Source organism: Zonotrichia leucophrys, chromosome 1 (assembly GCF_028769735.1).
Source record: "Zonotrichia leucophrys gambelii isolate GWCS_2022_RI chromosome 1, RI_Zleu_2.0, whole genome shotgun sequence".
Classification (NCBI taxonomy): Eukaryota; Metazoa; Chordata; class Aves; order Passeriformes; family Passerellidae; genus Zonotrichia; species Zonotrichia leucophrys.
In genome coordinates, this window is record NC_088169.1 from 16,221,390 (window position 1) to 16,242,894 (window position 21,505).

At 39.4% G+C, this 21,505-nt stretch overlaps 1 protein-coding gene across 5 annotated transcripts in view; it reads left to right on the forward strand.

Moving 5' to 3' along the window:
* The window catches only part of SH3KBP1 (SH3 domain containing kinase binding protein 1), a 212,147-nt gene that overhangs the window by 153,709 nt on the left and 36,933 nt on the right, over positions 1–21,505 (forward strand). For all 5 annotated transcript variants that reach the window (XM_064707594.1, XM_064707574.1, XM_064707585.1 and 2 more), the window contains one exon: positions 5,803–5,897. In XM_064707594.1, the coding sequence (XP_064563664.1) occupies positions 5,803–5,897 (95 nt within the window). The remainder of the gene's footprint in view (positions 1–5,802; positions 5,898–21,505) is intronic.

Consider the following 21,505-nt stretch of genomic DNA (forward strand, 5'->3'; position numbering starts at 1 on the left):
TGAAGTAGCTCTGTTGGATTCTAAAATTAGGCAAAACAAAAACATCCACCACATCTGAGAGTTATTGCAGATTATTGAGACTGCATTAATGGAGTGTAAATAAGCAGACTACAAAATAGCAAAAGCACTAAGTCACAGAGTGTCTTCACCACAGCACTTAATTTGATCACTCCACTCACTATTTAAAATTTGTGTTAAGCTATTGTAGAGGAATACCAAGATCATAGCAAACAATCTTTTTGCATGGTGAATTAATAGGACATTAATAGAATGTATTAATAGGACCATAGTTACTTCTGTTTCTAATTTTTTTAATAAGGTGGTGTTTTGATCGTTTACATCTTACTAAGTTCTGTGAAAATATTTATTAGTGAAATCTATGAGTCTTGAGTGTAGTAATTAATAGTAAAACCAAATTCTGCTGAATATAGTGTTAGGATTTTTTTTTTGTCTGATTTGTGGTTTTGGTAATAATTATGTAATTTTTTACTAGATTTTGTATGTTTTACTGCATTTTCAGAAATACTTTATGAGTGACAGTCAAAGAGAGGAAGTTTAAGCCCAAGGAATACTGCCTTAATGCTGCTTGTTTTCTTGCTTAGTATTACTGTTTGTGTCCATATTTATTGCTGTATGAGTTAGACTTTGCTGATGGGGAAATATTTAAGCCACAAAGATTAACCATACAAAGAAGCAACAATAGAAGTAAAAGAAAGAGATTGTGTCATCCTGCCCTAAGAGGAAAAGCAAATCCCAGAATCACTGTCCCCTTTGAAATTTAAGCTGGAATGAATGTTTGTCTGTGGACTGCCTTCTTGAAGGTCTCAGCTCACCCTAAGAGTGTGGCAGGAGAACAAACAGAAGAGTCATGCTTCAGAAGTGCAGCAGGGTTCGCTGATACAGTAAATGGAGTTTGCTCAGGTCTGGTTGGAACAGTATAATATTTGACCAGTCTCTCAAAATACAAACAAACCAATTTACCTGCTATACTACTGCAGCACCCCAAGTCCTAGAGCAGGTCTGCAGCTTGACATCAGCTCTTAACCCTGCAGTTGTAAATACACATTGAGCCACTGGATTCTGTCAGGGAAACGCTGTCCCTGCAATGGCCTGGGTAGTGAAGCAGCCCCTTGCTATTGCTCTCCCTCTTGAGACAATGATTTTTCAAAAGGTTGAGACTTTGTCAAAAAGGCCCCATTTTCAACCTGGGGACAGACAGTGTTGCACAAAGACACATGATAACAACCCCCATAAAATATCTCATACCCTTTAGCTTTATCCATTCACTCAGTTCCTTGAGCAGTGCCCATGGTTGGGAGGAGCTGTGAGTTTGCAATGAGAGACTGAGGTCTGACAGAGTAAAGTACTGCTGAATTGATCAAACAGGACTGAAAAGCTCATGAGTATCATCTTTTCTCCTTCCTTAATATTTCCAAGATATCTGCTGTTGGGGATTTATTAACAGATATATTTTTGCCAAGTCAGGAGGAGAAAAAAAGGCTTCTGGAAGAACTGTCTGTGATGTATAAACCCAGCTTTGGATGTCAAATGTAAAAATGAGATTTATCATCTATAGCAGAGGGATACTTAGTATCTTAGTTTGAAGTTTTAATTTGGCTTAAGTTTATTTGCCAGGCATGTAATAGGACATATTGTTTTGACTTTTAGTATTTTTCTGGGGTTTTTTTTCTCATTCAGAAAATCCCAAATTCAGCAAATTCCAGCGTGGTCTATACAATGCTGTGTCTGAAATTAGTTTTTTCTTTTATTTTAATTTCCTTCATATTTAAACATGACTGTTGACATTTAGTGCTTCTACATTCTGCTGTGGTATTGTGTCCTACGAGTAAGGACAATTTTAGTCCTGATGTGACATAGCCTATTAGATTTTTCTCTCGCTTTTATTAATCTGATTTTAAAGATTCATATTATTTTGAGTTCTGTTGGCTTTGTTTTTCTTGCTTAGATAATGTTGGCTTACGTATCCCTTAGGAGAAGATTGAAAGCTGACTTTGCTCAGTTGTTTACATTGCTCCCAACCCATCTGTGATGTGGAGACCTCTGTTTCAGGATGATCCACTGGGCTCAGTGATTTAGTGTAGGTCTGTCTGAATTGTACTCAGGAAGTCCAGACTTCCACTGTACATAAACCATATTCTTTTTCCATGGCCGTTCCTTCACTCTGTGTTCCTGTGCCAGCATTCAGAGCACAGGGGAGCCATGATTCTCCCCCAGCTCCCTCTTGTGCCTCTCAGAAGTTTCTCCTGGCTCTTTATGAACAACATCATCAATTGGTTGATTTTTGACATTTTCTATAGTTTAATTCCTTGGTTTGCTGTTATTTAGGTTTATAATTTGGTGGGGAGAATGGACAGAGTTGGGGACAACAGAGTTCTTGACACCAAAACTAGAAGGACAAGAAGTGTATCTGTCTGCTGGAGAGAGCTTGCTTCCTGATCATCTACTGATATTTCAGATGCTGAAACCACAGCCCTCTCTCCACTCTTGTCTATCAGGGTCTTCATCCTGAAAGACAATTCAAATACCCAGTCTTCAATTAGCAAGCCTGAGGGAGGCTTCTCTGTTACAGGACTCAGGATACCCAAATCCTTTGCTATCCAAAGCATTTTTTAACCTGAAACCTGTGTGATATATCCATGCCTTGAGCAGAAGCTGCACTGCAGACATCCTGTCAGAGTGATGCTGTGGTGCCTGTTTGCAGTTTTTTAGCTGTACTTTGTGCTTGGCTTCCCACTTAATCTTCAGCTGATGCTGTTATTGAATGGAGGATCAATGTATGTGTCTGAGAAGGGATGTTCTGGAATCATCCTTCTGGGGCTCAGGTGTTGTTTACCTCTGAGAATCCAGCCAGTTCTGCATCCCAAAAAAGAAATGCTAAGCCTGTTCCCAGTAACTGGAGACTTGCCTGAGTGTGCAGCACTCAGCTTCTTTAATGCAGTATTGCATCTACATCAACTCTGGGCTAATTCATTGAATCTATTATTTAGCACAGCTGCTTTTCAGAGTGTGGATATACTCAGAATAGGAAAAAAACCCACGATGATAATTTAAGGTAGCATGCCACTGAAGTGTAAAATGTGTTGAATCTCATATTTATCTGCATGCTGCTTTGCATCCACCTAAGTTAGCGTGTGTGAGCTTTCTACCAGCTTTTACATAAAATGTTGTTATACTGTCTCTAAGGCAAGGCAGTGAGCAAGTGGAACAACCTAGCCAAGTCCACAAGGAGACATCCCAACCCTTCCTCAGAATGCAGTAAAGCAGCAGTTGGACATCCATTTCATCCTCTGAATCTGAGTTGTGACCTGGTGGTTCTCACATGCCCAGTGGTTTGGAAAAGTCACCAAATGTTTATTTCATAGTGTTCTCTGCTTTCAGAACAGGGAAAAGGATTTTCCCCCCCTTGCTCACTTGTTTTCCCTCAAAACTTTTGTTCATTTTCTTCACCTGAATTTTGTTTCTCCAGTGACACCAGAGGAGGTTTGGTGAGCTGAACCACCTAGCAGCTGTGCTCCACCCAGCCACTTGCTCCCCATAAGGGAGAGAGCAGAGCAAGCAAAAGCGAGAAAATCAATGAATAAAGACAGTTTGATAATTAAATGAAAGAGAAATAAAAAGAGGCAACACAAAGGGAACCACCATTCAGTAGCAGCTCAATTCATTCACCACCTACAGTGGATCAATGTCCAGCCAGTCTCCCAGGAATGGAAACACCCCCAAAGCCATTTATTGCATTATTCATTTTTATTGCTGAGCAGGGGGCCATATGGCACAGAATATCCCTTTACTCATCTTGGGTCAGCTGCTGTGTCCTCTCCAGCTTCTTGCTCACCCTGGCCTGCTTGGAGGATGGAAAAAGGGGAAAAGAGAAAGATGTCTAGGTATGCTGGGCAACAGTGAAAACACCAGTGTGTAACCAGTGCAGTTTTAGTCACAAATCAAAAATACAGCACCATGTGGGCTGCTGTGAAGAAAATAAACTCCATGTCAGCCAGACCTAATACAGGGCATGGCCAGAAAACCAACTGTAATGGTCATGGGTAAATCAAACATTTTAAATATTTGTGTTCAGAATAAGAAATCTGAAGAGCGTAAGAAGTTCTTGCTTGCTTGAACCAATGACACACAAAATTCATGCTGTTTCTGAATGAGTGTGTGTGAAATGAAGAGCTTTCCTATTCCCTACTAGTGCTATTTAATTTCTCAGGCTGATGGTGCTGGCAGAGAGCAAATTTTCAGATGCACATTTCTGGGCTGCTTCTTTACAGCTGGTGTTCCTCTCACTAAACTTTAGAAGTTTGGAGGGAGCTTATGTGTCAGAGCCCTAAGTTTGGGTTATAATCATGAGTTTGGTATCTGGATTTTTTGGGTGGTGGTCCCATTACACATCTGTCACTGCTGTCCAGGGAGCAAATGGTTCAGGTAATCAAATGTAGGTGTCTGCTCCTGGAGTCAGGAGTGGCTCTCAAGGCTTTGCTCATTTTAGTGACTTGGTCTCCATTGACTTTAGTGCACTGACCAGGTTGGTTTCTAACATTGGATGCCTGAATCTAAATTTAGACACAGGACGGAAGCTTGGGGGCTGAAATCAGTAGCCTGCATCTGGAGCTCTTTGAGATACCCCCATGGTATTTTGTTTTGAATTACCTCCAGCTGTCAGACCAGAGGAACCTGGGAATTCCATAGGTTCTGCCATACTATGCATGTGTCTTACACACTCACAAGTGTCTGAAACAGCACTTAGTGTCTGGGCAGCTGAACTGACCCTCTGGTAGAGCCTCAGATACCCTCAAGTGTGATAATGCAGGTTCTCTTTATAGTAATGATAAAATAATAAGTCCTGTTATTTCAAATTAATTTGGATTTCTGTGGCCTGGCAGTACTTCTCTGCATTGAATATGGAAGTTGACTAGACAGAGAAGTCATCAAAAATGAGACTTTTAAAGGGAGCTGAACATTTCTACAAAATCACATGCCCTTCTACAAACAGTAGAGTAGTTTACTTAGTCCTTTTAGACCTGCTGTCTTAGAGTATCACATATTTTTATGCATAGTTTAACAGCTGTAAAACATATTCCCTTTTTATTTGTAAGGCACATTGACATACTCATCTGTTGCACAGCAACATGGAAGTAACTGCTTTTCATGACAACTGCTTTTTATGATTTCTGAGTAGGAGTGCTGGCTTCTGTATTTTCCAGATGAAAGTTGAGATGATGCCCTTATTTATAGACAGTAAAGGAAAAAGAATCAAGGAAACTTTGGAGTAATACTCAAAACTCTTACACTGAGTGTACAGGTGGTTTAGTTATTAATGGAGTTACATTCATTTATGTCTTATTTATTGTTGTACCATCTGCTTTCTTGCACACAAGGGAATAGGTAAGCTGTGTCACCCTACTGCATTCTTTATGTTTCCAGTTTATGCAGTCTGGTGGGAGGCTGTACCAGTGGAACTATGGAAGGAAGTGGCAGATACAGGTTTACTCTAAGGGAAAGGGTTGGTGGCAGGTTGCTGTCTGGAGCAATTTCATTTGAGATAATGGTTCTAGGGGCTACAGAGCTGACTCCCTGGATGACGTGTATGGGAATGCTTATCAGCCTGCAGTTTTTTAAATATTTCATGTTGTTTGTGAAGGTCTAAAATACAAAGAGAAAGATGGCAAGGAAATAAGGCAGCACAAAGAGACACTAATGGAATATTTTATGAATATTATTCACTCTTGAATAAGCAGTTGTTATAAAGTGATAATTTATCACAGTGAATGTTCTTCCTTTCAGACAAGGAGTATTGCAAAGTGATATTTCCGTACGAAGCGCAGAACGACGATGAACTCACAATCCGGGAAGGTGATGTTGTCACACTTATCAGTAAGGTAAAAGCAATACTATTCTCCTATAAGCAGTGATACAGTTTTTAAAATTTGCATAATTTAATTGCCATAAAATTAGTGTTTGTGCTTATAGTGTTGTTGCTAAACCAATGCTTGTTTGACAGTGAAACATTACGCAGACTTCAGAGCCCTACATCTCCCCTCCTCTTGTGCTTTAGAGCCTTACCCTGATAACGAATGTTAAGCAAGAACAGCCAATGTGTACTCAAATTTATACAATTAATTTTAATTTGAATCTGCTGGCAGATCAACATAAATTGTAAATTGATCCCTATAACAAACATAATGGCTTAGAGAATAAACTGGAAGATTCAGGAAAGCAACAGCTTTGAACATCTCCCTTTGGTGCATGAGTTATTTTTCTTGTAGGCATTGTGAATTAGATTTTTGTGTTAGATTGAAGTAATGTGGCTAAATTAACTTACTGAACTAAACATTTAAAATTTAGCCACCCTTAATATTCTGGTAAAGCAGAGAAAGATGACAGAGCAGAAAATAAATAGTTTTACATCTGGGTTTCTTCTAAAACTATGTGTAATTATTCAAGATTAGAAATTAAAAAACAGTGCCAGGATTTATACTAAATCTTCAAAAGCCATGGAGTGAGATGATGAGTAAACAGCTGGTTTTCCTTTAGAAGAGCTGTGCACCATGTTACAAAGAACAGATTACAATTTAGGTGCACTTAATTTCCTGCTCCTGTTTAAAGACTTTACAGTTTGTTTAAAAGTTTTGGATTACTGGACATAAATATTTGTGGGGGAAAAAATATATAAACTAAAAAAGCTGTGGATTTTCCATGAGGAAGACGAATCATAGCAATGTACACAATACATTTTGTTTGTGCTTGTATGAAAGTAAAATAATGAATTCTATAATTGATGTGTCATAAGAAATTGTTACTTGACTGAACAATTTGGCACTGGGTGAAAAAAAACCCAAAATCTTGGGAAGTCCATCTGGGGCTGTGTTTGCCACATATGAAGCTATTTTCAATCCTAGAGGACATCTTTGTCCTGAACAATATGCATGTAACCAAAGAAAAGTAATCACACATGTGGTAGGAAGAGAAACTGCAAACGTAAAAATAAATTGCATACATTAAATAGATTTTAATGGCTTGCCCTCATTGACCTTTGTTTAGCTTGCTGAGCTGTGTAGCTTTGCCTGTTTAGAATGTTCTCATGTGAGTATTTAACAGTGTTTCTGATCATGAAAATGGCTTTTAAGAGGTTTCTCCTGTCCACTTTATGCTTTATTGACCAGAATGATTTCATTCCCCAAGATCACTGGTCTCTGGGTGGAGCTGTGTTCATCAGCAAGCACTGATAAAAAGACAATTACATTACTGAGGTTTTTATGTGAGATTTCATTAGTTTGCTTTTTTGCATTTTCTTCTTCCCTCTGCCACAGTGGAAGGATATTTGTCTTTTATAATAACTTAGCTGATGATTTGACCACATTGATCAATTTTCCTAGCCAGGCAGAGAGAATGATTTGGAATAGTAAATACACTATTCTCTAGCCCTGTCCTTCTGTTCTCCAGTGATATCAAGCCATTGCAGACATTTTATTTACTTTTCTTCTTTTTTTCTGTGTCATGTCACGTCTGTGAACACTTACATAAACCCATGTCTCTAGAGAGGGGGATCTCAATGCACAAAATCCTGGAGTTTCTCTAGGGATGCCTTTTTATGCACTGTCAGAACTGATCTGAGCCACTGCAGAAATGGTGCTTAACAAGCAGTCACTTTGCAGATCCTTTTGTGCTTTGCAGACTTGTGGGGTTTCTTCATCTGTTTTTAACGCAGTTAAAAAAATAAAATTCTGACTATGTGGAGTCAGGGTCTTTGCTGTACAGTTCTGAAAACAGTGAGGTCTCCTTTATGCTTTACCACATAATACAGGAACTTTATTTTAGTCCAGATCTTCTGAAGCAGATGTCTGTTGTCATCTTTCTTTTAGTCAGCAATAACAAAGTCAGCCCCACCTTTCTGCCCACCAATGGCTTCTGCTAGAGAGTGACCTGGAGCTCAAATCACCACACTTACATGACCAGTTAGCGAGCCATGCTGACTAAGAGGCATCAAAGAGAAACATATGGAATGCTTCAGAAATTATTATCATTGATTTGCTTTGCTATCAGATCACAGAGTTTCTTTTAATTTATTTGTAATGAATTGTTTTGCAGGTTTTGCTTTCTATGCTGGAAAGCATTAGGCAACATTTATTCTTCCCATATATGTAGACTTAAAGAGAGAAGACTGCTACTTCTAAGGAAACAGATGGGTGTCACAGTACTTCCTACAACCACAGATGCATTATTGTAAAATAATGTATTTTGTTGAAATCACTAAAACTAAAAAGTGATATAGACTCCCAGCATAAAATGTCTGTCACTAGGCAAGTCTGGTTTTCCACAATTAGATCCATAGGAGCATTGAAGATTCATAATATTAACTCATGCTGAAATTGCTTTTATTCGAAAGCAACAGCATTGGTGAGAATGTGTGGGAGTGGCTGAAATAATGAGTGACAGAAGAATGGGAGAGAAATCTCATGAAAAGAATGTAAAATGCATTACAATAATCTTAAAACCACGAAGACAACACATGATAGGTGCTAAGACAAAAGGGAATGGATCAAATGAGCTAAATTGGAAGTTCCTACAGGAGCCTGGGTACAGGTGCACACTATGACAATGGGGGAAGCTGTTTGTCTAAGGTTCATCTTAAAATGCTAAGACCTAATTTTGTGGAAAGGAATAGAATCAGTAAATGCAGAATTCAATATCACCATTTGAACAGTATCCACAGACAAAAAGGATAAGAATATAACAGATTTCTCTTTCTTTTATTCAACTGAGTTGTAAAAGTCCCTTTGTCAGATCGTAAAATCAAGATCATGAAATATCTCTTTAATATAAAGAGCAGATTCTGTTTCAAGTTCTCACTGTTTTGATGGATGTTGAGATCTTGAATCACAAGCTGGTCAGAGCTTCCCAATAGGTCTCTGTGATAGGAGAATTTTAATATCTGAGGTTTCTTTGAAATAGCTAAAGAAAACTTTGAAGAGATTTGCTAAATCACTAGTGACTCCCTAATCACATGGAGAATGTGCTGGAAAGGTTTATTTAAGTGCTGAAGAAAGTCAGTAGAGGCTGATCACTTACAGGTCAGAGTGGTGTGTATTTGGGGAGATACAGGGTAAAGGATGGCATTATGCAAAACTGATAACCAAAAATAATTGCCAATTATTTGGAAAATATACACTAGGAGATTGAGTCCAAATATATCATAGTTAAAATGTACCTAAAAGACTGAAGAAAAGCCTAAAATTCACATACATCTATTCCAAAAATTCTGGAAAAGGTTTTGTTTATTAATAAGTGGAAATCAAAGTGGGCAAATAGTAGTCCTTTAATTTTTTTCTTGCAGAATAATGTAAAAACCCTGAAAACATTGGTCAGAATTGTAACAGAAAGTAAAAACTTCATCTTCAAGGCAATAAACTAAAAGATCTGGTACCTTTGCTGTGCAAAAAGGGAGTCTAAGAAAGACGTACGTTTGAAAGAAAGAATAAAAAGCAAAATACAGTAATTATTACTTATACAGTTAAGGTGATGGTTGTGCATTTTGATGATTAGATATGTTCATAAGGTTAAAATTATGAATGGTAAGAGGCCATGAGATTGACACTGTAGATTATTTTTGTATTGTCAAACATTCGTGTTCCTTAGGTTTTTGATTTTTTGGGGTTGTTTTGTGTCTTCAAAATATTCCTGATAGCATTTGGGTGTGGGTAAGAACACTGGTAATCACTGCACGCTGCAGCTGAAGGAGAGTGGCAAACAAATCTTTTATCATGCTTGTATTTGTAATAAATATTGTTTTTTCTAAGCAGCAGAAAATTCATGTGACATTTTCAATGGTCATCATTAAAATTTTACAGGACTTTTTATTTCAGCCCTCTTAGATCTAGCTATTGTAAGCCTCTTTTCTACAAATTTATTAATAGCTTTGATAAATTATGACAAAATGCATAGGATTCTGAAGACTTCACTGGCACACAGAAAATTACCTGTGTGAGGGATCAATAGAAATGGCTATTTCAAAGCATATACATAATTTCATAGCAAATACATCAAGCACACACTGGCAGCTGTGCACTCATTCAAAAGCAGTTTTACTGCAAGGATGTAAAGAATATTTCATTGCAGTGCATCAATCTACCTGAGCTCTAGACAGCAAAGACCACTTTGTTCCCAGGAGTGAAAATGGTCTGGATAAATAAAATTAGCTGCTTCAAAAATCATTGCAAGTTTGAAAAGCTGGCAGCAATGGAAAGATATCCTCATCTGAACCCTTTTTTATCAGTGGGCAGCACTGATATCAGCAGCAATTCTGCTGATTCTGAAGTTATAAGGTGGTTTTGCTCATGCTATTCAAACAGTACTGGGAAAGTTACTGCATTGGTATCATAAAAGACACAATAGGATAATTACTAGTGAAAAATTTACATGACTATCTGGTCTAGATATTTAATGGCAACCCAATTTGTAGAGCTTAATTCTGTGCTGGGGGGCAAAGAGCCACAAACCTAGTTATAAAAATAAGCACAATGGCAATCACTTTTTACAAAGCTTGTATTTGCTTTTGGTGTTACCGTTAATAATTTATTGAGAGATTTGCAAGTTTTGTGGTTCAGAATGCTGTACATTTAGCAGCTTCCTGCCCTGAAGCATGTGCAGTGGAGTGATAAGACAGGCAAGTAAGCACAGGTGAGTAGAAGAGCAAAAGGAAACAATTCAATGAGTTCAGTCCTGGTAGTCTCTTTCATCATGTCCTTTTCTCACTGCTGCAGTGGTGCTGTGTGTGTTTGTCCCTGTAAGAGCATGGAATCTGCCCTTGTGCAGAGCCTTTAATGCTGCCCAATCCTTGGGGTAGCCACAAGGCAGCTCATTTAACCCTGCCTGTATTCATAGGCAGTTACTGGAGCGTGGCCCTTTTGCCAAAACAATTCTCCTGCTTTTCTCTCTTACACCTCCTTTAAATGCTCATCCTGGTGCAGGAGGAAATTGTTCAGAGCACTTTCTTTAGCTGAGAGATTGGCAAGGCAAACTCATCTGGGCAGGGCAGTGAAGGGAAACAGCTGCTCTGCTGGATGCAGGAGGCTCCTGAAGGGATGAAATTGGTGAGTGCTGTGTTAAAGGATCCTGCCAGAGAGCTGGGGCCGTGAGCAGGGGAAGGAGCACAGGCAGTGTCACAGAGAAGACACTTGCTGATACTCAGCTGAACATTTTGCTGGGCTGGGGAGTCACTAGGGTTGCCAGAAATTGTTTCTGTGGGGTTTTATTCATTGCTGAATTTTTCTGTATGTCTTTAATTACAAACAGCACACACATATTTTACAAACCTTGGCTATAGAAATATGTGAAGGAATTAAAAACTATAAGATTTTCTTTAATTATGAGCTAATAGGTAGCTATCACTAATTCTTCCTTATTAAGATGAAATCTTCACTATTTTCACCTCTATGGGTAACAACAAACCAGAGTGATAATATCTCAGATCATTAAAAATGCACCTAATTGGCAAGAATATAGAATTCTTCCAAGCAGAACTATTGTAGCTTAAGGCTTTCAAAATAAAGTTTAAGATTGTCTCTTTCTTCCTTTGAAAGAAAGGAAAAAATTACTCGCATTTCATGATAGTCAGGTAATTTTGTTTTTCCTTGATTGACAACTAAAATCAAGCTTTTAGCTCATTTTTAGAAAATAGTTTTCTAATGGAACCATGCAAAAAATTAGGTTATGTAGTTAAAGTATGATCTGATTTATTAAAATAAAATGATGGCTTTCTGTCAGAGTAACACAATGGACTTTTGTTGACACTGAATATTTGGTGATGCAGATGCCCCTTTTTGGGATTTTAATACAAGATATTTTGCACATTTGTGCAAAACTTCTGCAGCAATATTGCATACAGAAACTGAAAGGAATACTGTAAGTAAAGTAAGTAAGTAAACATTTAATAATGTCCAGCTTTAAGAAAGCTTTTATGATAGCTTTAAGAAAGCTTTTATGAATATTTGTGTTTAAAGAGAAGCATGTAAGTCATAAAGGCACTTCTTGCCTCTGGAAATGAATAGGTATTTCCTTCAGAAAGAACAATACCATAAAGGCTCCTGAGATATCCATGAATTATTCATCACTGGCCAGGCCTAATGGCCATACCTAATCTGCTTTCTGTGTTCCTTGTCCTCTACCCTTCACTACTTCCCTTGGCACCAGTTTTTCCCCCAAGACATCCTGCCTCCTCCTCCTCTGATTGGGAGCCCTGCTTGTATCCCACTGCTGACTCCATACAAGGAATGGTTTTGCACACTGTGCATGCTGAGGGTGCAGATTTCCGTGATGGATGAGAGGTGGCTGCTCAAAGGGAGGGCTCTCCTGCCCTCTCCCCTTGCATCTGGCAACCACAGCACACACAGAGGGGCTCTGTGAGCAGGGACAGGTGATGGAGGAGGGGGACTGTCCCAGCAGCTTGCTGAGAGCTTGGTGCTGCAGTAGGGTCACTGTTCCCTGCCCTGAAACTTTCCTCTGTAGGGTTTGACTAAGAGGAATCAGAAGGTTTGGATCTCTTCTGGGTTTGAAGCCGTGGTGCCATGAGGGATGGCAGCTGGGGTGGGTCCTGTTTGACACATCTCAAATGTGTGCAGCTAGTGCCCGGGGTAAAACTTGTGTCACTGAACAGAAGCATGAATGCATCCTCAAACGAGTGATTTAAAGCAGTTATATAAAACTTGTGGGCTCACTGATGATCAAGTAAATAAATGTTCATTTTCTGAAATTATGTTATATACTCAGTAAGTTATGGAACAGACTGCTCTGCTACTACTCTGAGTAGAGTCTGCTGCTTGAACCTTGTTCTTGGCCAAGGATTTTTAATGTTTATAAATAACCTTGAACACTTAGTCGCATCTTGCAGCATTTCTTGGCTGCTGTGATTAGCAGTGGGGCATTAAGGTCTCTGTAGAGACAAAGCCTGACAATGTTTATTTGGGAACCAGGTGCAGCTTCCTTTTCATTGGTATCTTTAGATATATTACTGAAACACAAATGTTTGAGCTCAGCACTTAAATAAGCTTTTAAGCCTGTGATTAGTCCAGAGAGAGTGTAACAGCCAGCACTTCAATGCTGATCTAAGCAGTATATTTATAATATTATTTTTTTTAAGTACACACTGAAGTTGTCTTTTCCTGGTTTTGTTACCCCAAATTGTGATGCTACAACAGTGACTTCAAAAGAAGGTGATTCTTTTGCTCATGGGAAGTCCCAAATTTGAATTTTGACAAACACAAGTTCATGCCAAGCTATGTAGGTGAAGTGGCAGGATCCCTCATGCATGCAATGCTCCAAGATTTGCATAATTTGAAAGGCGTTTTGTTTGTAAGTATGTTTAACACAGCCAAGCTAATCTAAAAAGGTGACATATTTTGAGATAAAAAAAGAAAGAATCTTTTTTTCTACTGAGATATTGTGAAATGCTGAGGTTTCTGGAAAACTGTGATTATTGCTCACAGTGTGGGCTTTAGATGCATTGCTTAGCTTCATCCCTTCTTTTATTCTGAATGTTGGGTTCACCTGCTGGTTTGATGGTATTATCTGAAGCTCAACCTTTTCAGGGCAGAGAAAGCTATTTCAAGGGGAAGTAAAAATGCACATACAGTGCCAAGTAATTAGTAATTGTAATTAGGACCCTGGTCCTAAGATGTCTTCAATCTAAGCAGTAATAGCATTAAATAATCTTTCAAATGTTTTGTTCTAGGTTTTTATAATCTTTCTAAATACAGAAAATGTAATTACATAAATATTTTATCTTGGCTCATCAGAGGCATAAATTATGTCTGTTATTAGAACCACCTTTCATGTTTGTGTTGGCTAATTTAGCTTTAATTTGAGTATTGGAGTGTTAGAGTTTTGTGATGTGGAACATATTTATTTTTCCACAATAATTCTGCTGACTGAACATTGCAAATGAAGTGAATCCTCAGAAGAGATGGTTTTGTTCAATAAGCAACTTAATTCTTCCTGTTTGTACAAATATTTCATCAAAGCTTTTTAGCCTCATTACTGATTAAACCATTTAGTCACAGAATGTAAAGTCAAAAGATTAGACCTAGCCTGAAACATATTTAACAGAAAAAAAAACCCTGCTCTGTTAGATCCTCTACTCTAATGTCCTGGGTATTGCAGGTTGTTAATTATTTTCAGCCAGTTCTCTTTTGCAGGATTCAATAACTTGAGCCAATTTTTGAACAAACGTTTTCTTCTGGAGAGGTGTCTCCTTGTTGTGCCTTCCAGTAAAAACTACAGCCTGGAAAGAGCAGTGTAACCAGAGCTGAAATAATGTCTGATTTCTGACTATCTCTCCTGTTTCGTTCCACAGAAGTTTGACATGAGGATTTCTTGTAGAGCCTTGGAGATTGCAGATAAACAAAAAATTTTCCTGTTTGTCTCCTTAAACTTTGAAAGATGCAACTGGCATTACAGGTGTGAGGTTCTGTATGGCTTGGGCATGAGAACTGACAGGAGCTGGGAAGGATCCATTTAGGATTTGGGGCTTTTGGAAGAGGTTAAGGATTTGAGCAGGATAAGCCTCTGGGTTAGGGGCCAAACAGAGGATAAGGGCCAGACTGTGAGGTTTCCTTTAATGCTTTTCTTTCAATATTTCATAATCTACATATATTTGCAAGAAATATGTAAAATGAAAATGGGTTTTCTCCAGGATTGTTTCAGAAGGCAAATTTATTGCCCATTGGGCTGTCTCTTTTATCTAAATTATCTCATATTAGGTAGTTGTTGAGAGACTCATTCTGTCTTATAGACAGATCTTAAAATCATGTTTCTGCCAAGGAGTATCTGATTACTAACCAGATGCTCTAAATCATGGCACTTTTCTTAACAGAATTTCACAAATTTTGCACTTTTTTGCACTATAAGTTCTCAATCCCAGTAGCTGAGCTTATAGTAAGTAACAAACCTCGATCATTTGGAGAAGTACCAGGTAGCACAATGTGAGTGTAATGTAAGCCTCTGGAGAGATGCTTTCCTTCATTCATAGATAGTTTACCAAGTTTAATGAGAACTGATGAGGATTCTAAAATCAGTTAAGATAAACTTGGATTTTGAGTATGATCTGTCTTGGTGTCAACGTCATAACACTGAATGTAGCAAGAATTTCTAAAGAAACATATTTGAACATTATTAAAATGTTTTTTCACCCTGATTTAACATGATTTTGTTGTTTCCCTCCAAAGCCAAGTTACATTAATCAAGATCTGATGTATTTTAATGATGGTTTGGCAATCACAGAGCCTGTCCAGTGGCCTTCTCTGGTGTTTGTGAGAGCTGGGACCTCTTGGCCCCAGAGCTGCAGTCAAGCCTGGCGGCCCCAGAGGTGCCCTGTGAGTGTGGCCTGAATGGCAGAGGGCTTGTCCTCCAGATTTGTCATTCTATGAGCCTTTAATCCTCACATTCAGAAGCCTTTATATGTTGCATGTATCTCTTTGTGTATTATGGTTGATGTCTTGAAAAGCTCAGTAGACACATTTTGTTTGCATTAAAGGTGGTTTGTTTTTCTTTCAATGATGATGTTGGCTAGCTGTTGTCAAAAGAATTCTGGCGAGATGCTTACAGTGGGGTTAGCAGTAATTTAATGGGGGGCTGCCAGCACAGCAGAGCTGACACATGAAAGCTCCCAGGGCAGGCATAAGAGAGATTCATGGCTTTCTGAATAATGCTGTTTTTCCAGCTCAACATTCTTCTTGATGAGAACCAACTTTAGAAGGGCAGAAGGAAAGCAGAGATTTAATGAATGGAAATGCCAACTGCTGGGATGATGATGATGATTATTACTATTACTATTATTATTATTATTTTGTAAGGAACTATGCCTTCTAGTGGAGATTTCCCAAAAAGTAATATTTTCTTAAGCCCTGCACCATTATGGTGTATGGCAGTACAGATGCTACAGTATAAGCTTCACATATACTTTTCTGGGGACCTGCTTTTTCTTGTTCTTAATGTTGCTTTCTGTCTTAGCTGTGATGATGAAATCTCTGTGGTGGAATGGTTCTGTATCAAAAACTTTTAACCAAAGAGCTGAAAAATCAAGCAGTTGTGGGTTGATATCTAAACTATAGCTTCACATTTTAGCAGTATTGCAGACTACCATCATATTCAGAGGATGCAGAAATCAGCTCCCTCAGAAAAACAGAAGTCCTATTTGCAGATGAGAAGATTGGCCTTTTTCACATGTATTTCTTCAAGAGTTTACACAGCTGCAGTTCAAGCCATGGATAGGAGAGAAGATAATCACATAGCTTATTACTCAGTTTGTGACCTTGGGGAATAGAAAATAACTCTCATTTACTTATACTGAGAAAAGCCTTCCTCTTCACTGGGGACAGCTTGGAAGGCAGGTTAGGGAGTGGAGAGATGAACTTGGGCCATGGCACTCCCTGAGGCTGTCAGTCCTCCCAAAGGCAGCAGGAGAGGAGAGGAGTGGGTGCTGCCTTGAAGGCAGCATTGGAGGAAAAGGCAGGAAACACCTTTGCCCCTAAAGTGAAGTGGAAAGCACAGCTGCAGCAGTGGATGTGGATGCCTGCTTCCTCTCAGGCCTCCTTGAGCTTTGGTAAAGCTGCAGGAATTGCTCAGCTGTTGGTAGATTCCCAGTATTAGATGTTAGTGCTGGAGAGAGCAGTCTTGATGCACTTGCAGCTGGCTGCAGTGATGAGAGAGGTGTAAGTCCAATGGGCTTCTGAACACATCATAATGTATACACAGAGCCAGGTAGCTACAGGGCTTTATTTAAGTGATTAAGAATAGTCTCATAGCACACAGTAATTCTCCTATAAGTGGCTTCAAGAAATAAAAGAGTAAAAAGGAAAAGGGTAGAATAATGTATAATACTTGCAAGAAAACATACACTGGAGCATGTCTGACATTTAAATTATAGTAATCTTGCATGCTTTATTCATTCTTGGTAAAATAATGAAAAAAATCCAAATAGTAGAGTTTTATTATAAATATGTTCACAGCGAGAAGTGCTGCTTTGCATTTTCAGCAAAAAATGTTGGTTTCCTTCATGTTCCTTTTATCTGGCTCAGGCCTAGAGTACAAATAGTAGTGTGGGCTAGAAATAAACCCATCTCTAATAACCAAGTCTGTTTTTTTAAAAGAGAGAACTTTATATGAAATAAAACCCCCTCTGTCTGTGGGGTGGACGAAACTCCTTGGAGCAGAGGGAAAGGCTGTGAAGCTGTCAGCAATTCCAGCAGGGAGAGTTCAGTCAGGTTTGGTAGTGGGGTGATCAGTCGCAGCCAGGCTTGTACCTGGGGCACAGCTTGGCATGAGACATACCTGCCAGGCATGAACTTGAGCCTTTTAATTTCATGGTCTTGAATGTGGTATGAGGTACTAAAGGGGACTTGTTGTGGTGTTGTGAGGGTCCCAAGGATGAGGTGAGAGATGGGAATTGACTCCAAGTTCTCAGATGGCTTATTTATTATACTAAAAGAAATTATATACTAAAACTATACTAAAGAAAGAGAAAGGAAAGAAAGAAATCAGAAGGCTGGACAAGAATGAATAATAAAAACCCATGACTGACCAGAGAGTCTGACACAGCTGGACTGGAATTGGTCATTAATTAAAAACAATTCATATGGAACCAATCAAAGATGCACTTGTTGGTAAGCAGCTTCCAGACCACATTCCAAGCAATCAGATAATTATTGTTCACGTTTCTTTTCTGAGGCTTCTCAAGAGAAAAATCCTGGCGAAGGGATTTTTCAGAAAATATCATAGTGACAGGGACTGACAGCTCTGCCATTTCCACCTGCATTGTCACCTCTTTTACCACCAGGGAAATGGTGTTTGACCAAAGGGAATTCTGTGTTCTTGGCTGGTGGCAGCTGCTCCTGCATGGGGGATGCCATGGGCCCGTGTGGTGTCAGTGGGCTCTGTCTGGGTGCAGCTGCTTCTGAGCATGGAGTGGAGCATTTGTCAGACTGCAGAGCATGAGGTGCTTTATGCTGGGCTTTTCCTTCAATCTCCACCATCTTCTGCTCTTTTCCTGTTGAATTGAGAGCACCATGGGAAGGAACAGCACAATGTTTGCTCTAATACAGAGCAGTAGTTCTGCTGCTAAGAAACCTTTTAATGTAGGATACTGTATGCATAAGAGACCAAACAAAGTCATGATTCTTACACCGAGAAGAGGAGAAAGCATGACTCTACCATTTTATGACTTTTCTTTGTCACTATGAGAGTGGCTGCAGGATCACTGCAGTTGCTAAAAGGTGACTAAGCCTTGATTTTATGCTGTCAACCCTACTTATGTATCTCACTGTATTTCCCTTCCATTCAGTAACACTGTGATAAATCTGGTGCTCTGAATGGAAACTTTCTTTGCCAAATATCTCCCCATGGCTTTTGGCTGGTCTCTCTACTCACGTATCTCTCTCTTCCCCCTCTCCTCTGTCCCTTCTCTTTCAGTCACCACAGACAAAAGTTTCAGAGTAGAACTGAGTTTTTACCTTTCTTGTTGTACCATTGGTTTGGGTTTGTATTTTGTTTTCTTTTTTGATATTCCCTTCTGGAAAAAAAGTCTGTTTTCTCCAGATGATTTTCTCTTCCAGTTTGATTCACAGCTTGCATGTCTCACTGCTAATTCCCTAAAGAATAGTTCTTCTTATTCTTCACATCAATAAAAGGACTGATGTTTTTGGTTCACTTGTGTATACTCTCATAATTCTTGGCAGCATGTTGACAAAAAGTAGCTATATTCTGATTTTCTAGTACTTTCCATTTCTCCCAGATTTACCCTTTCCTCTGACTTATGTAAATGTTCCAGCCCAGGCTGACATTTTAGTACCTTCTATTTTGTGTAATATTTACTTCTTATAAAGTTTAAACATCTCAAAAATTCCCCAACACTTTAGTTTTTCCCTTTGCTATGTTTTGTCCAACTTTTGTCCAAATATTTAGCACAAAATGAATGTTGCTAGTTATGCTGGTGTATTCAGTTCTTTATGCTTTATTTGGGAACTGCTGAGGAATTGGAATGGTTGCTGAGTGGATGTGACAGCTGGAATCACACCCTGCCTTCCCTTGGGCAGGCCTGATGGGCAGAGAGGATGCTGGACATGGAGGATTCCCTGTCCTCCCTCTGCCTGGCTGAAGGGACTGGAGGGACTGAAGGGACAGAAGGGACAGGGCAGCGGCACCAAGGTCCTGCCCAGCACAGGGGGAGCATCCCCTCTGTGACTGTCCCCCCTGTCCAGGTGCCCTGGTACAGGCAGTGTGAGGCTGTCCCCAGTGACAGGGGACAGGCCTTGAGCTGTGTCAGGGGATCAGCATAATCAGATGTGAGGAAATATTTGGTCACCAAAGGAGATGTCAGCCACTGGAGCAGGCTGCCCAGGGGAGAGATGGAGTCTCCATCCCTGGAGGTATTTAGAAGACATGCAGGTGTGGCCCTTAGGAGCATGGTTTAGAGGTGGACTTGGCAGTTCTGGGACAAAAAAAATGGATTCAGTAATGTTAGAGGTCATTTTCATCCTAAACTGTTTTATGATTTTACTTCACTAGAAATGAGGACAAAACCAAGATTTGTATTTTAATGAGAAAATACCAAAATGTCCCTCAGATTTTTAATTGCTCTGTTTTATGAGTCTGCCTCTGCTCGAACAATCAAAGTAGGCTTGGCAATGTGAACCAGCAGGTAATTTCTCTGAGGTCTTTGATTGCACTGTCACTGCAATGACAATGTGGATATACTCTCTAAATTAAGCTTTGGTAGGAGCTGATTTTTACAGTAGTTAAATGTTGACACAGCTACCCCTTAGCTTGATGAATTTCAGGAGCTGGAGTATCTTTTTTGCCATGTTTTACTCCTTCAGTTTCATAAATATTTTTTGAGGGATTTTTTCTTAAGGGAAACCAAAATGCATTTCTAGTACTTGGGTTACATTTTCTTCATAGGACTTTGGGGATATTGCATCATCTGATTTTTGTTTAAGTTGTTATATAAGTCTGACAGGATAACGTGGAGATAAAGCAGAGATCCATTTGGTTTGTTAATAAATTTTGGGTTATTAATAAAGATTTGTCAATCTTGATACTGGATTGCTTGACAGCTTTTCTATAAAATTTGCATTTTGATATTATAGCCATTTTGCTGTACTTGAACACATGTGGTTTTTTAACAAGATGTGTTAAAAAAAAAGACAATATGGTTAAGATTGCATGGCTGATGGCAATCTGGAAGAATTTGAGTGATTTTTGCTCAATGCTCACAAGCAGACACATTGTTTTCATCGTGCTCTCTTGATTGTGCTTCATAGCTCTGCCCTTTGATCATACTTGTGGCAGCTTGTGCAGTGTAGCTCAGGTGTGCTTGTGTGCTGCTCTGTCCCACAATTGAGACCTACCTTCTGCCAGCACCTTAGGGTGGCTTCCTGAGGTTTCTGGGGCATGGCAAACCTGCAGATGTGGGTAGCAAAGGGGTACCACCATGGAGATTCTTCACCAGATTTCATTTCAGATTTCAGCTTTTAACTTCTGAAATCTCTTTATTTCTTTCTCAGTGACCCATAAGCCTCCTCTTGCAAGTGAAGTAAATGAGAAAATTAAAGAGAAACTGCCTGAAGAGATTTGCTTACTTTGAAATTCCACTGTGGTGATTGGCTGCATAAGCCTGAGTGACAAGCTGGAGAGGGGGGAAAAAAGCAAATCTGCAGCTGTTTGGGATTTATGAATGTGTGACACAAACAGCAGCTTCATGAAAACAAATGAGCTTTAAAAAAGGAAAAAATTCAAGTGTTAATGAAGTGAATAAGTAGGAGTAATATTTGTGTTCCCTAAGAGCATAAAAACGTCTAACCTAAAAAGCATATTTGTGATGTCTTGTGCTGTTCAGTCAGGATTATTAGCTACTGCTAAGCTGTGCAATCAGTTGAAGCACAAGCTTTGCGTCTCTGGATGCTCGAATTATTCTTAATATTTTTCAAAATCTGAATTAGGCAGTTTCAGCTTAGCAGCATAGGGATGGAGGGCATTATAAAGCACACCATGTGATAGAGCAGTTGAGTGCCCTGAGTATTGGGCTGTGCAAGTGGACAGAGCCAAGTGGGAGAGATCCTTCAGAGCAGGAGTGAGGGGTGCTGGCTCTGCAGCAAGAGCAGAGTCCTGCACACAGCCTGCCCATGCCTGGCCTCCCTGGAGTCCTTGACAGCCCTGTAGGCACTCAGCACATGTTTTAGAAAAATCAGCTGGTCAAGAACCAGCCCTGGTCCCTAAAAAGGTCTTACAGAGCTGGGAAATACCTCCTAAGTAACTGTGGGAAGGCCTAGGAAATGTCCTCCCTGGTGGAGGCCACCCTGCTGAAGAGAAGGGAGAATACAGAAAAGCAAAGATTAGCCATGAGAAAAGATTATAAAAAAAAGAATGGAAGGATTGTTTTGTGCCTGCATTACATCAGAAAAAATACTGAGATAGTGGGGGGAAAGAGCCAAATGCACCA